The sequence below is a fragment of the Paralichthys olivaceus genome, chromosome 15 (genome assembly GCF_024713975.1).
Source record: "Paralichthys olivaceus isolate ysfri-2021 chromosome 15, ASM2471397v2, whole genome shotgun sequence".
Lineage (NCBI taxonomy): Eukaryota > Metazoa > Chordata > Actinopteri > Pleuronectiformes > Paralichthyidae > Paralichthys > Paralichthys olivaceus.
The window spans coordinates 2684288-2700596 of record NC_091107.1 but is presented as its reverse complement, the minus strand read 5'-3'; the positions used below and the strand labels follow the sequence as shown (position 1 = coordinate 2700596).

The window sequence follows — 16309 nt, the reverse complement described above, 5'->3', positions numbered from 1 at the left end:
ATATTTTCAGAGAGCTCATCAGTGCTGTGTGCACCTGTGCTGCTGTTGCCTCCAGGCGTGCTGAGCATCTGAAAGTTTTCAAGCCACAAGGTCAGACAGGCAGTGGCAGCGTAAAGACAGCTCCTGCACACACAACACAGATGAGGGAGGCTTAAATTATTCAAGAGTGGACAAAAATCCAGACCTGGTAACTTTTCAGTGTGAAAGGGAAGACTCGTCTGTCAGCACAGTCCCTCGGGTTCACAGACACAAACACTCTTCACAGTCTGAACGGCCAAGCTGAGTTTACTGTCGGAAAAAGACAACGCCGGTCGTATGAGAAGACAAACTGCGCCAAAAGAAATTCATCTGACCAAGCGAGGACAGAAACACAGTGGGAACGGCAGAGGTTTAGATCTACCAAAGTAGTCAGACTCAATTTAGTTTAACGGCTTCATTGAGGGTTAAAATAAGAGTCAAAGATGCTGCACAGAAAAAGAGTGCTATCAAACTGAACTAGGGGAATTGGGGAAGCCGTGGGTCAAGGGGAGGGTTAATTTGGACGTACACTGTACAATTTCTGAGAAGGGAGACTCAGGGGTGCTGGAGAAGATTGGCAGGAAGAGGTTGAACGGTTGCTCACACCTACAGCAGATGACAATGCCTCCACTACACAATTCTTGCACTCGTCAACAAAATTTGAAACTGGACAAAAGCCTCAGATGGATCTAGGATGGATCTAAATTCAGGGGGCAAAATTTACACAGAGTGGCCAGTATATCCCTTGTTTAGTGTTAGCTCTATTACTTTCAGCAGAGAGGCACTTCACCAAAGGTCAGAAAATAAAAACTCTTTACAAACGGTCATGTTTATAGTTAGTATTGTTAATAACTTCCTATTTTTCTAAAGATTACTGACAGGTACTACAGGGGCCAATCTGACTGGCATTCAATGGTCACTGGTCGATTTTTATATGTGAACTGTTCAAAAACATGATTCCGGAGCTTCGCCTACATCCTTGTTTAAAGTCTATGGTCTGGAAGGACCAGGACGTCGTCAGAAGTGGCCACTTCATACTTCCTATCTAACAGGATGTTTGTGCGTCGTTAACCAGAGTTCAGCTAATGAGCCGATAATTTCCAGTGATATCTTAACTCACAGCTAGTTAGAAACTCTTCACACTCTCAGCCTCAGAAAGTCCAAAATAGAAATGCTGCTTCAGACATTTTTTCTGGCGTAAAGACAACGGTTCTTGGTCAGTCACTGAATAATGAATGGGTTGTGGCAGGACACACTCTGCGGCTCAGACAAACACGCATCATTACGACAGGTTCACTGAGCCTCAGAATCTCTGTGTTCGTAGGCGGGATCATTAAAATGCTGACGCTCTGCAGGTTGTCTCTTTGAATAGCAGCATGTTACTGTGAGCTCAGAGCTGCAGCTTGTTGTCTCCAGATGTGGAGGTTTATTTGTTTTGGAGCCACATGTATTTACAGTTTATAATCCAGCTTTAGATAAACTGAGCTATAATTCTGAAGAGGTTTTAATGAAGTGGTGGGAAAAGCGTGTCCAGGGTCTTTGGGGGCAACAGGCAAAAGCGGCCTATGGGGCCCTCACTTGAACCAAACCCAAATCGCACATTGGGGCAAGTGATGATGATCTGCTGCTAGGTCTAGTTAAAGGAAGGGTTGGTCATTTGTCTCTGGAACATTTTTTATCTCATTGTCAAGGATGTCGATTTGACGAGAGGGCCGATGGGAGTGCTTTTGATTTTCCAGAATCACCAACTGCACTTCAAGATCATCTGGAGTATTTAGTTGACGTATATGTCCAGTTTTCCCCAGGTTTTCAGAGGGTTAAAGGCCAATGATGTCAGAACATTCCAGATTGTATTCACAGAAATTATTTTTACTGAATTTTGTCCAAGTATAATTAATGTTGACATGACCTGTATTTGTTGTAAAACGTCCCCAGAAACGATGTCACGTGAAATTTAGAGGTCATAACAAACATATTCCTCCGTATATCTGAGCATGAACACGGACCATAGACGTGTAATTGGTGCTGTTTATGCTCCACACAGTTTTTAATAGATGATTTGATGGTGGCAGACTGATGCCATAGGTCAACGTCAGCACCTGCAGGAATATGGAAACTCATAATCGCTGCTGCACCATTGTTTGTTTCCTCGGCACCGTCACTCGCAGCTTCTTCATTAGCTCTCGGCAGCGTCGTCACATGCACCAGGTTTTTTTTTCTATTTACATAGCAGTTTCAATGAATAATAATGAGAGCTGTTGTTGTTGCTCTGTTTGCTGATGACCTTCTCACTCTCTCCTCACACACATTGTACTCTGCCCCAACAGAAATAAGTTGCGTCCGTACACACGAGCCATCAGCAGTTTTAATGCAAACTTAATGGGCTTTCCTGCATTTGACATACACCGCCGCTCGCTGTCGCCGTCATTACAACACGGCAGATGTACAACATACATACATTAAGGAGATGAGTGCCGTTTGTGTAGAGCGCACACAGCGACACACTCTCACACTCAATGTGACCCTTGTTCACACACTTGTCAATAACAGCATATGGCTCCACACAAAGAGACGACGCTAAAACATCCCTGAAATCCTGAGAGGAGACAGAGATGATGGTTTATGGATACACTTCAACAGAAACGCTGCTCGTGCACAAGAGCAAATCCTGGTTGAGATAGAGCGTGAGGCGGAAAACACCCAGTTTCACATCCCACCCTGACGTTCAAAACTACAGGCCAATTCCAGTCTCCAGCCTCACAGTCCGATGACCTGCAGATCGTTTACCTTCATCGTAACGGTGAGAGGGTCGGCTGTGTAAGATCGGACTGTCGATGACCTTGCTGTCAGAGAGGCACAAGTATCAGGATTATTTTCCTCTTTCTCTGAACTGAGTTGGAACAAATAGGAACTGTCCACTGAACTTGATTCAAGTGTATCATAATTGTCTATATTGTGGTTTGAGGTTTAACAGTGTTTCATTTTGTCTTCTGTTTAGAAATTGTGTAATTGTTTCCTTACTCGTGAAAGGAAAAGAAAAGAGTGAAAATAAGACATGACCTCTGGAGGATGTCTGGAGAATTGGGTCTGGACTTTCAACAAAGTAGCTGAAAAAGCGAGGTGTTCACAACAACAGAAATATCTGGAGTGTTCAGGTGAGGGGTGGAGCTGTTGCTGTGCCTCGGTGCATGCCATAATGATTTTAATAAACTATTTGCAAGTAATACTGCTACAGCTAAACCTCAAAGGATTTAACGGGCATCACCGAGACATTTAATGGCTCACATGCTTTGTCTGCCCTCCCTGTGGACGCCTGCGGAGCTGACAGTCACTCTTTTGACAAACAGTTTGTGCTAATTGCAACCTCACAAATACAAAAACAAACCACATGCAGACATGTTAAAAAGAGAAGTTCAAACAGTCCTGAGAGAGCTGCATATTTCATGAGCTGCTCATATCAAACAGTGGGTGGTCGGAGGAGCAGCTGAGCAGATACAAGGTTGTGTTTTTACAGTGGTGATGAATGGAGCGCAGACATGCTCAGAACAGGACTGAATTGATGAATAATAACTAAAACCAGCCCCTGTGGTCCTCTGTGTTCCCTAAAGGCTGCAGTTTAAACATCATTAGCTTGAATAAATAGCTGCTGAACTTGAAGCCCTCGCTTCTGTCGGACCCAGATCTGCAGAGTGTAAACGTTGAGCTGGAAACAGACGTAGCTTCCTTCTCTGCAGTGAGGACGTTCAAGACGGATGTAAAACACCTTAAAACTAGAAGCAGGAGCAGAGCTGAGTCACATCCACTGAAGACTAGTATCATCATGAACACACCCAAGAAAGAGCAGAAAAACAAAACAAACTATTATCGCTCACTTATGTCTTGATTCTGACCATAACTAAAGCTACATTTGGTCTTAGCACTTCATCCTTTTATTTCACAGCAGAAGTACCATCGTTCCACATGGCTAAACAACCCAGAAGTTAAGAGATATGAATTTCTCATATAAGAAAACCAGAGTATCAGTCGTCTTCCTCGTAAACTGTAGGCCTGTTTCAAGTCAAAAAAACAATAGAAATTGAGGAGAAGACACGAGGGTTTAACAGGATGAGATTTTTCCATCTGATCTGCGGCACAGTTCCATTTAAGGTGCTGTTACCGAAACGTCCAATGACCAAACTGCTTGTGATTTACGTGCAATGGTTCTCTATGTGTTTTCTGCTGTGTCAAGCGAACAAAGCAGGGTCAATGATTCCAATGATTGTGAGGACAGACTGTGAGTCTGAAACCTTTAAATACATTTGATAGAGTAACTCAAGCCCCGAAAAACAAGTTGAGAGAAGAGAACCATCAATCTCTCTGCACCAAGATTTAAACCGCTACCTCCTTGCACTTTATTTACTCAACATGTTTGAAACTCTTACAGTACACAGAGGGAACAGATCAATGCAGCTTAGTAACCGATGGAAACGCCGGTGCAGGAAAGAGGAAATTGTTCTTCCTCTCGCATCCTTGGCCGCTGGCTGTTCCTTGCTGATTTTGGACGATGAGATTTCTCAATTAGGTCGTTTCAGAGCTGATTATTTATCTGGCTACATGATGTGATTCAGCTAATTAGAGCACGTCTCACCACTTTTCTCTTCACCTCCCGCTCTCATCTTTCCAACACTCATCTGTTAATCCTGTTCCCTGCTCCGTCCTTCTCTTCTCTTATGTCTTCATAAATAAAACTGAAACTGTCTCTATGGCTCTGTCTAGAGATAACAGATGAAACATACTTTCTTTACTTAATATTTAGGGTTTAACTCTCCTGAGTAACAAGAAATCCCACAATGAGGTGAACAGAGCAGCTGAAATAGTTATATGAAAATTTTAATATGATTTCGCCACACAACAAGACGTTTCTGGGTTCACACCATGGACTGTAAATAAAGTTGGCCAATGCATTTCCACTTGCTTCTATTGCTTCTATCCATCTATATTCTGGATACAGATGCCACATCTTGCACTCTTGACATAATTTTGAGTCTGCACAGGACTGATTACGGTGTGCAGCCCCCGTATGGACGTCCTGTAAGTGTTTGACCAATCACATGTCAGTCTGAAGTGTCAATCATGACAACCTGCTTTTTAAAAAACATTAACTGACTAATTAGAACTACTTTGATTTTGTTTGAGGTTGTCCCATCTGCTATGACCTATACTGCAGCCAGCCACCAGGGGCAGTCGAGACACCAGGCTTCACTATTAGGTGCTTTCATGTCGTCCATCTTTATTTGCTGTCTATGATTAACACCTGTCAGTAAAATTTGTTTTGTATGCGAATCTGATTTTAATCTGATTTAATTTACACCTGGTGCAAACATGCATCTGCACCAGGGCGTGATAGAATGCTGCAACAGAATCAAATCCAGATGATGGATTAGTAAAACATAAATTTGGTATAAAAAGTAATAAAGCAATACATAGACAGAGTAAAAAGTAACAGGGGAAATAGAGATGTTTTTCTGGTTGTTTGTGTTTGTTCCCTCAGAGCTGAGCACGCTTGTTGATGAGATTTATCGTTGTCATGAGCTGATGACAGCGAGTATGACGGGACGGGCTATAAAGGATTATTACACCAAGATGAAAAACATTGTCTGAATGAATTGAAACCATAGAGACTCAATGTGGAGGAAGCAAAAGAACTTCCACAAATCTCTGACAGAAATCTTTACATCTTGCTCGGCCTCAAACGTTTGGACAGTGATGTTACCTGAAAATTCAAAAGATTGTGGGTCCTGAGAAAGATGTAGTATGTTTTTATTTATTTATTCCAGAGCGGAGTCTTTCAGTCTGAGACAAGAGCTGTGTTTCAATTCAGGGGTCCACATCTTTCAAATGCTGCATTTTAAGACCAATTAAGGGATTTGCTTGTACAGTTTAATCGCTGGTGGTCTACATCGGATGTAAAAACTTTTCAAGAGCTGTGTGATGTAGAGGTTCAACTTTCAAACTGTGTCAGATAATATTGCTACTTACATAAATGAAAAAAAAACTTAAAATGGAAGCTGTAGTTTTTTTAATTTGAAGCCGCGCCAAAGACACGCTGGTAAATGAAATCTCACAGTTTTCGCAAAATTCATCATTATTGTCTTGACATTGTTGTGGCCAATGGACTAGGACAAGTACATCAAAGTGTAAGACAGGTAAAAATCAGGACATTTCCTGTTGCCACCAGGGGGCGCTGTGATTTTAGGACAATATCTCTGTGTATATGTCATCAGACAGGAACTCTTGTTATATATGTGAAGTTTGGAGTGGATTGGACTATGTATGTCTGAGATACAACAACCTCCTGTTTTGATAGCGAGTGGTTTAAATTTGCCAGCAATTGTGACAAAAACTCAAACTTTTTTTAACTTTCACTTTCCAGTGTTAAGATGACATTGTATTTGAAGTTGATCTGATAAAATCACTAGGAGGAGTTCGTTACCATACAACATTTGTAAATCGGCAAAAAATGACCAACAAATTGTAGTCAAGGATAATGGAGTAGATGTCTTGGAGACATTTTTGTTTAATGGTCATGATACATGTGTATACCGACTTTCCTAAAGATCTGTGAAACCAGACTGATGGGCTGCGTTTAAGGGGGCACAGTAGAGCTTTTTTGTAACGCACATTTCAAATTACTACAGAATGCGAAAATTTCGAACAAGTTTTTGAGCATGTATAGGCCCTCAAAACCACAATTAATATGCCTGAATTATGATTATAATCAAGGCAGTTCTAATCAAAAGTCCCCCTCAATTCTCTATTTGTTCTAATTCTCTGTTTAAGTTCCAAAGCACATTTCAAAGAACTGAAGGTTTTTGAAGAGTTGAAAACTCTCCCCATTTATTCAAAAAAGAATAATTCTAGGAAGATCTTATTTAAAAAAAGGTTTATATTGATCAAAAAGCTGAGACAAATCATTTGAACATCGACCTCCTGACACAAAAGTAAGTTCATGCTGGAGTCCAAGTGATTCTATCTACCAAAGTTGAAGAAATTCCCTCAAGGCATTCTGGAGAAATTGTGTTCATGAGAATAGGATGGACAACCCCAAAATAGTGCCTCAGTCCACTGACTGTCTCCTTCTTCTTAGTTTGGTTAATTGGCAGGTGGTAACCAACATCAAGAAGCATTACCACCATCCACTGTATCTCTTACTACCCTTTGTGACAAATGTGATAAAGGTAGTTGACCACTTCCTCCTCTTCCCCTTGGTCCATTGTCAGGTGACAACCAATCCCAGGGTGCACCACTGCAGTCTTTGATGATGCAGGCTAAGATCAATGACACATTATAGAATTTCATCTCATTTGAATCAAATGCTTGTTTGAACTGATGTTCTAATATAAAAAAATCCTTTAATGTTGATTATCACCTACTAAGAAGAAGAAACGAATTCAAAGCAATCGCCTGAAGTTCGTAACCTAACAGTTCAGCCCACTGAAGAAGAGATAATCATGGCAAACGAGATAAATGACCCAAATGAGAACCAGCAGCTGTCACAGTATCTGAAAACCCTAGATGAACTGAAGGAGAGGGAAAGTGATGAGAAAGTTAGACAAGAGCTGCAGATGATTAAGCACTTATTAATAGTAGGCTATAGATGCATTATCAAGCAAATAAAGTGTGATGCCTGCATTGGAATCTGTCAGCAGAACACAAGGCGTGAGCAAACATTGGAGGAAACAAATATTGTGGCGTCACAGGCAAAGGAGAATGCAGATGAAGTCACACAGTTCAATGTGGAAAATCGAATTCCGAGCTCCAAAACAGATTCATCTGATTCTTATAACACTGACAAGTCAGTTTACTCTCTAGAGTCAGATGAGTACGACACTCCGGAAAAAGTCAATCAGGACCTTAGGAAGAATGTGGCAGAGAAGGCGGCAGAAATTGCTACGCTCATGATTGAGGCCTCTAAGATGAAGAAGTCTCTGCTGAGTCTTCAGATGGATCAGACAACACTTAAGGAAAGCTTCAAGGAAGTGAAAGCACAACTAGAGCCAGAGACCAGGTCAAATATTGCATTGCGCTCAAAGATCCAGCAGCTTAAAGAATTATTAGAGAGCAGCCAGAGCACAGGACAATATAAATGCCAGAAGTGTCTGGAGGAGGAATCAAGCACTGTAACATCACCTGAGCCTCCACAGGTGAGCTGTGGAGGCACCGATGAGCCTGAGGAAAAGAAGAAGAAGAAGAAGAAGAAAAAGAAGAATTTGTTGAGTAGGATTATTGACTATTTCCCTTCTGTTTGAGAGGGTGGGACATGTTAAAGCTGCTTTTAGTGATATTGTCTCAGTTATAATAATTTTTTTAGTGATTATTATCTCTCTCTATATTTATTAATTTAATTTGAAGACTACCTTGGTTGCAGCCACCTAAGCATGGTTGTCTGGCTTACTTATCACATTGCATCCTGCTTGCTGATTTTTCTTTTATATTTACTTTTCTTACTTTGCTTTGAAAGCACTTTGTAAACTTGTGCTTTATGAAGAAAGTTTTTTTTATTATTATGGTAAAGGTAAGGCTTTATGTTTTTTTGTGTGTCAACAACATGTCAAAAAACATAATGATCACTGTGGCATTTTTCACATTCACCTTCTTAATGTCTATAGTCATAATAATAAAAAAACAATAACAATACGTTAGCATGTCAAAGTTTTGTTAAAGTTTTTTAATGAATGAATGAATTATTGTCTAGCTGTTGGCAGCTGATGGTGGATGATGATGGTGGATTGTGATCTCTACTGACTGTTCGACAAGACTGCTTCTCAGACAATATGTTTCATCAGATATTCTACCATTGCTACAATAACTCCTCAATTAATTTGTCACTTCTGTATTTGATATGATGCCAGTTGCTTTATAAGGTTGAAAACATAAGGCGGATTTCATTATGTGTATAATCGTGTGGTTACGTAATTAGCATTTTCCTATTGTTGTTGTCACATACACATGACTTCACTGTAGATTATCAAATAATCTTCAATTTAGATTATCAAATAATCTTTACTGTAGATTATCAAGTATAGTAAAAGCCCAGAAAATGTATTTTACACAATAAAGGCCATTTAAAAAAATTAAGACTCATGGGTCATGTATGCCTTAAGCATCTTGCTCTACAAGCAATGTTTTCTCCACTTATTAGGTCTTTGGGTCAGAGAGGCTTCACATGTATCTCATCCAATTAGGCTAATTAAAGGTAAATGCATTGTAACGATGTACAACAAACAAAAAACTATCTTTAGCACTTCCACAAATTAAATAATATACTGAAACAAGTATACAATACTAAAAACACAGAATAGGACAAGGACACTTAAAAAAACACAAGATAAATAGGTAGATAAGATGCAGTGGCAAGGTGCAGATGGTAATAGTACTGATGATATGATGGTAATGTTATTGTTACTAAACAGTAAATAATAATAGTACAGTATATATATTATAATATATATACATAATACCAGTATATAATAATAATAATAATAATAAGTATATAGTATTAATGGCAGGAACAGTATATAATAATAATAATATACACATAGAAATGTGTCATATATTCAGCCTGTGCTAGGTGTGCATACGTACATAACTGCAATATATAATATGTACACATGTATAAATATATGTATATATATACACAACCCCGGGGGGCCCCGATGTTACTGATCAGAGGATCAGACACACAGTTCTGTGATCTCATTTTTGTAAAGCTTCCTCCAAAGCTGTTGTCATAGCAACTGAGAGAATATTTAAAATATGTCATGTAGCTTGTTAAAGGACACGGTAATATAAGTTGTCCTTTGATCCTTTGTTGCTTTAAAAGAGACTGTGGTTCCTTTAAAATCTAAATTACTTAGACACAGTGATAGACAGTGCTCAGACACTCCTTTGATCCTGTCCTTTGCTGGAACAGTATATACAGAGATTCCATCCACCATTAAATCTTACTCCACTCATTGTATTATTGAGGACAAGACAACGTAGGATAACAACTACGGAATTACAGATATTAATTACAGCATATTACCACATACGGAACAAATATGACTGACAATAACATGGATTCATATAGAGAACAGATGTACTCTCTTGTCTCCAGCATCATGGAACAGGCAGAGGTGGACATTAATGACCTCAGACGGGCAATCTCCGGCTGGAATGCAGAGGAACGTGCCATGTCTAACGTTCCTTATGATGAGTCCACACTTGGTCCTGTCACACTACAGAAGGTGGATGAATACCTGGAGAGTTTTTTTGAGAAGCGGCGAATGTCTGCTGAGCCTCGTGGGAGGTTGCAAGTTGACGAAGATGCCACACAACGTAGTCAATCTGCCACAGTCCAGACATTGAACCTGACTTCCTCTGCCATAGCTCCTGTGATAAGAAGATTCTTCGACAATCTCACAGAGGAGTGAGTGTTTTTTTCTCCCCATTGAAACTCTAAAAAAACTTATGTATTTTGTTTTGCATTATTCATATTTGTAATTATTACAATAATTAATTGGAATGTAATTAGTGTCCCTGTTTAAACCTTTGTTTCTGTTTATTTTTTAGGCAATGGAGAGAACTAAGTGAAGGAGAGTACAATGTAGATATGAAGGAGTTGCTGATTTCTATGTGTGTGGATGTGATGAGTGTTATCTCAGAATCAGTCATCAGAACCACTTTACAGTCAAAACCATGCAGGACCTCTCCTGCTATGTCACAGAAAGATGAAGATGACCCAGCCAGGGATGACAACAGTATCTCTGGGCTGACGGCATCCTCATCCTTCTCCACAGGATCAGAGAAGAGCATGAAGGAAGTTTCCTCTACTGACTTAGAAGGCTCTCAGGACTGTAAGAAACTTTCAAGTTCAGATAAGGAGGACATGAAGGAATTAGGTGGAGCGGATGAGAAAGAAATGCTGGTTGCGGGTGTGGTGGAGTTTCTCATGAAGAAAGATTCGCTTAGAACCTATTTATTTTCTTCCAAAATGTTATCCAACACTTCCAGCAACTTAACACCAGAGAGACCCTCTTCTTCTAACAGTGAGATAAAAAACAAAGTGGAAATCTGTCTCAGTCAGGCTTTCTGTGATGTCATCGGTGAAGATATCCCTGGGAGGATTTCACCTGAATTCACAGAGGCCATAGTGACTGAGGTAATTGATATGGTCAACCCGGCCCTTTCCATGGTCACACAACAGTCACTGGATACAGAATCGTTAAGTACCCTCGATCTTCCCAGCATCCAGGTGTCAAGGGTCAGAGCAGCCAAGACCCTGGCAGGTGCTATTTTGACCATGCAATCCTACCTCACAGGAGGAGGCCATGAAATCATGAGAAGGTTTATTTCACAAGGGAGTGAAAACATCAGTATCTCTGAGACAGAAGCCTATTCCAGCCCCTCATCAGAGGAGATAAGTGAGGCAGTTTCCTCTGAAATCTTAGATGACATTTCAGAAGAGGTTGAGGCAGACAACAGTGAAACAGCTCCAGATTTCCATGAGCAGATGAGGCTTGATGGGGCTGAAGAGAAAGACGAGGAGGCAAAACCGGGTAGCACCTCTCCTCCAATGTCAGAGGAGGATGGAGATGACTCAGATGGGGAAAACATCAGTATCCCTGAGACGGAGGCCTATTCCAGCCCCTCTAAAGCATCAGAGGAGATAAGTGAGGCAGTTTCCTCTGAATCGTCAGCTGACATTTCAGAAGAGGATGAGGCAGACAACAGTGAAACAGCTCCAGATTTCCATGAACAGATGAGTCTTGATGGGGCTGAAGAGAAGGACGAGGAGGCAAAACCGGATAGCAGCTCTCCTCCAATGCTGGAAGAGGATGGAGAGGACTCAGAAAGGGAAAACATCATTATCACCGAGGCAAATTCCGATTCCAGCTCCACTACAGGATCTGAGAAGATAAGGACGGCAGTTTGCTGTGCAACCTCATACGCCATCTCAAAAATGTTTGGGTTAGACAACAGTGAAACATCTTCAGATTCCGATGAACAGATGAATCTTGATGGGGCTGAAGAGAAGGACGAGGAGGCAAAACTGGATAGCACCTCTCCTCCAATGTCAGAGGAGGATGGAAATAAGTCAGATGGGGAAAACATTGATATCCCTGAGACAACGGCCTATTCCAGCCCCTGTCAAGCATCAGAGGAGATAAGGGCGGCAGTCTTATCTGGAACCCTAGATGACATTTCAGAAGGGGTTGAGGCAGACAACAGTGAAACAGCTCCAGAATTTCATGAGCAGATGAGTGTTGATGGAGCTGAAGAGAAGGACGAGGAGGCAAAACTGGATAGCACCTCTCCTCCAATATCAGAGGAGGATGGAGATGACTCAGATGGGGAAAACATTGATATCCCTGAGACGGAGGCCTATTCCAGCCCCTCTAAAGCATCAGAGGAGATAAGGGAGCCAGATTCCTCTGCAATCTCAGGTGACATTACAGAAATGTCAGAGGCAAACAGCATTGAAACAGCTCCAGATTACCATGAGCAGATGAGGCTTGATGGGGCTGAAGAGAAGGACGAGGAGGCACAACTGGGTAGCACCTCTCCTCCAATGTTGGAGGATGGAGATGACTCAGACGGGGAAAACATCAGTATCCCTGAGACAGAGGCCTATTCCAGCCCCTCTAAAGCTTCAGAGGAGATAAGGGAGCCAGATTCCTCTGAAACCTTAGATGACATTTCAGAAGAGGTTGAGGAAGACAACAGACAAACAGCTCCAGATTTCCATGAGCTGATGAGTCTTGATGGGGCTGAAGGGAAGGACGAGGAGGCAAAACCAGATAGCACCTCTCCTCCAATGTTGGAGGAAGATGGATATGACTCAGATGGGAAAAACATCGGTATCCCTGAGACAGAGGCCTATTCCAGCCCTTCTAAAGCATCAGAGGAGATAAGAGAGCCAGATACCTCTGGAACCTTAGATGACATATCAGAAGAGGTTGAGGCAGACAACAGTGAAACAGCTCCAGATTTCCATGATCTGATGAGTCTTGATGGGGCTGAAGAGAAGGACGAGGAGGCAAAACCAGATAGCACCTCTCCTCCAATGTCAGAGGAGGATGGAGATGACTCAGATGGGGAAAACATCAGTATCCCTGAGACAGAGGCCTATTCCAGCCCCTCTAAAGCATCAGAGGAGATAAGGGAGCCAGATTCCTCTGAAACCTTAGATGACATTTCAGAAGAGGTTGAGGAAGACAACAGACAAACAGCTCCAGATTTCCATGAGCTGATGAGTCTTGATGGGGCTGAAGGGAAGGACGAGGAGGCAAAACTGGGTAGCACCTCTCCTCCAATGTCAGAGGAGGATGGAGATGACTCAGACGGGGAAAACATCAGTATCCCTGAGACAGAGGCCTATTCCAGCCCCTCTAAAGCATCAGAGGAGATAAGGGAGCCAGATTCCTCTGAAACCTTAGATGACATTTCAGAAGAGGTTGTTGTGGCAGACAACAGTGAAACAGCTCCAGATTCCCATGGGCTGACGAGTCTTGATGGGGCTGAAGAGAAGGATGAGGTGGCAAAACTGGGTAGCACCTCTCCTCCAATGTTGGAGGATGGAGATGACTCAGACGGGGAAAACCTCAGTATCCCTGAGACAGAGGCCCATTCCAGCCCCTCTAAAGCATCAGAGGAGATAAGGGAGCCAGATTCCTCTGAAACCTTAGATGACATTTCAGAAAAGGTTGAGACAGACAACAGTGAAACAGCTCCAGATTTCCATGAGCTGATGAGTCTTGAAGGGGCTGAAGAGAAAGATGAGGAGGCAAAACTGGGTAGCACCTCTCCTCCAATGTCAGAGGAGGATGGGGATGACTCAGACGGGGAAAACATCAGTATCCCTGAGACGGAGGCCTATTCCAGCCCCTCTAAAGCATCAGAGGAGATAAGGGAGCCAGATTCCTCTGAAACCTTAGATGACATTTCAGAAAAGGTTGAGACAGACAACAGTGAAACAGCTCCAGATTTCCATGAGCTGATGAGTCTTGAAGGGGCTGAAGAGAAAGATGAGGAGGCACAACTGGGTAGCACCTCTCCTCCAATGTCAGAGGAGGATGGAGATGACTCAGACGGGGAAAACCTCAGTATCCCTGAGACGGAGGCCTATTCCAGCCCCTCTAAAGCATCAGAGGAGATAAGGGAGCCAGATTCCTCTGAAACCTTAGATGACATTTCAGAAGACGTTGAGGTAGACAACAGTGAAACAGTTCCAGATTTCCATGAACAGATGAATCTTGAAGGGGCTGAAGAGAAAGACGAGGAGGCAAAACTGGGTAGCACCTCTCCTCCAATGTCAGAGGAGGATGGAGATGACTCAGACGGGGAAAACATCAGTATCCCTGAGACGGAGGCCTATTCCAGCCCCTCTAAAGCATCAGAGGAGATAAGGGAGCCAGATTCCTCTGAAACCTTGGATGACATTTCAGAAGTGGTTGAGGCATACAACAGTGAAACAGCTCCAGATTTCCATGAGCAGATGAGTCTTGAAGGGGCTGAAGAGAAAGACAAGGAGGCAAAACTGGGTAGCACCTCTTCTCCAATGTCAGAGGAGGATGGAGATGACTCAGACGGGGAAAACATCAGTATCCCTGAGACGGAGGCCTATTCCAGCCCCTCTAAAGCATCAGAGGAGATAAGGGAGCCAGATTCCTCTGAAACCTTAGATGACATTTCAGAAGACGTTGAGGTAGACAACAGTGAAACAGCTCCAGATTTCCATGAACAGATAAATCTTGAAGGGGCTGAAGAGAAAGACGAGGAGGCAAAACTGGGTAGCACCTCTCCTCCAATGTCAGAGGAGGATGGAGATGACTCAGATTGGGAAAAAATCAGTATCCCTGAGACGGAGGCCTATTCCAGCCCCTCTAAAGCATCAGAGGAGATAAGGGAGCCAGATACCTCTGCTGCTGCCTCTGAGAAGACCCATGGTGTGACTTCAAGGATTAGTTCAACATCAGAGTCTTTAGAAAATAAGGAGAATCAGGAATTAAGTGAAGGAGTGGACGATCAAGATTTTAGGGAAAGGATGATTCATCTGTCTGTAAATGTGATGAATAAGATCGTCAATGAATTATCAAATAGCGCTTCTTCAGAGTCAATCTTGAAGTTAAGCAACATTTCCAGAACTTCCCCGGGAACCTCTTCTTTTAGGAAGTAGGTAAACGATGTTGTCAACTGTGTCACTTCCACAGACGCACAACACTGATTGGACACAGGATCCTCCACCAGAAAGGACCCACCCTTCCTGACTATCAAAGTGATCAAGAGGTCTAACGACTCTGGAAATACTCTCTTCTCCTTCTTCTTCTTCTTCTTCTTTTTTCTGGGGGGAAAGTAAGGACATCTCTCTCTCTCTCTGTCTTTCTTTTTACTTCTGTATTTCAGTTATATTCCCTCTCTGCACTCCTGAAATAGATACAAAAAGCTACCTTTGCAGACACTCTGTAGAACAAAAAAGTTGCAGAAATAAATGAGGAATTGAAAATACCGCCAGTGAATTTTGTGTCCTGCTTTCAAATGTAATATTCTGCTGAAAGGAGCATTGGCTGCTGGGAGAAAATGATGTTATGTGTCCATTTGTAATTATAGTGAACAGCAGGGAAGGTGTTAGAGGAGAATGAGCTCAGTCTGTGGAGGCTGGAGTGGGATCACCAGGAGAGATGAAAAAAAATGAGATTTGGTTGTGTGTGAGTGAAATCATCAAACACACTTAAGGCAGCGTGAGACTCAATGCGTAATCGTAGATTTATTTCATTGTGTGTCCCTGTGAGACAAACACATCCGCCTTGAAAGCCAAAAAGCACCAGGAACTTTTTTTCTTCAAAGAACTAAAAGGTTCCTTCTGAGCGGTAGAAAATTAGAGGCATTTAACATGCAGTTCACTTCCAGTCAGGCAGGTGTCAGTAATGCACCTGACTAAACAATAACAACAATGACTGTTCTGCTGTGAGAACAAGTAAAAATCATAAGTAAAAATCATGAATATAAAGTCCAGGGCTTCATGGTTGCTTATTCTGTTTTGTGCTCAATTCTATGATTCTATGTCGACGTGTTGAAGCCATAGATGCTAAATAAAAATAGACGGCTCGTCTCCACTTCCTGCCGTTGTACAAAACTAGTTGAAATTGCCGCCGTATATGGAGGAGGCAGGGTTAATGACCAATGCTGTAGCCAGTAGATGATTTCTGGATATCAACTGTTAGAAATAGAACATATAGGCATGAGTGACATCTTCATCAGTGTCTTTATG

General features: G+C 42.1%; 1 protein-coding gene across 1 annotated transcript; it reads left to right on the top strand.

Annotated features, from left to right (window-relative positions):
* Positions 1-9918: 9918 nt before the first annotated feature.
* LOC138404862 (uro-adherence factor A-like) lies at positions 9919-15546 on the top strand. Its single transcript, XM_069510184.1, has 2 exons — positions 9919-10468; positions 10612-15546. The coding sequence occupies exons 1-2, from the start codon at positions 10101-10103 to the stop codon at positions 15215-15217; spliced, it is 4974 nt and encodes a 1657-aa protein (XP_069366285.1). The 5' UTR covers positions 9919-10100; the 3' UTR covers positions 15218-15546.
* The last annotated feature ends 763 nt before the right edge of the window (positions 15547-16309 follow it).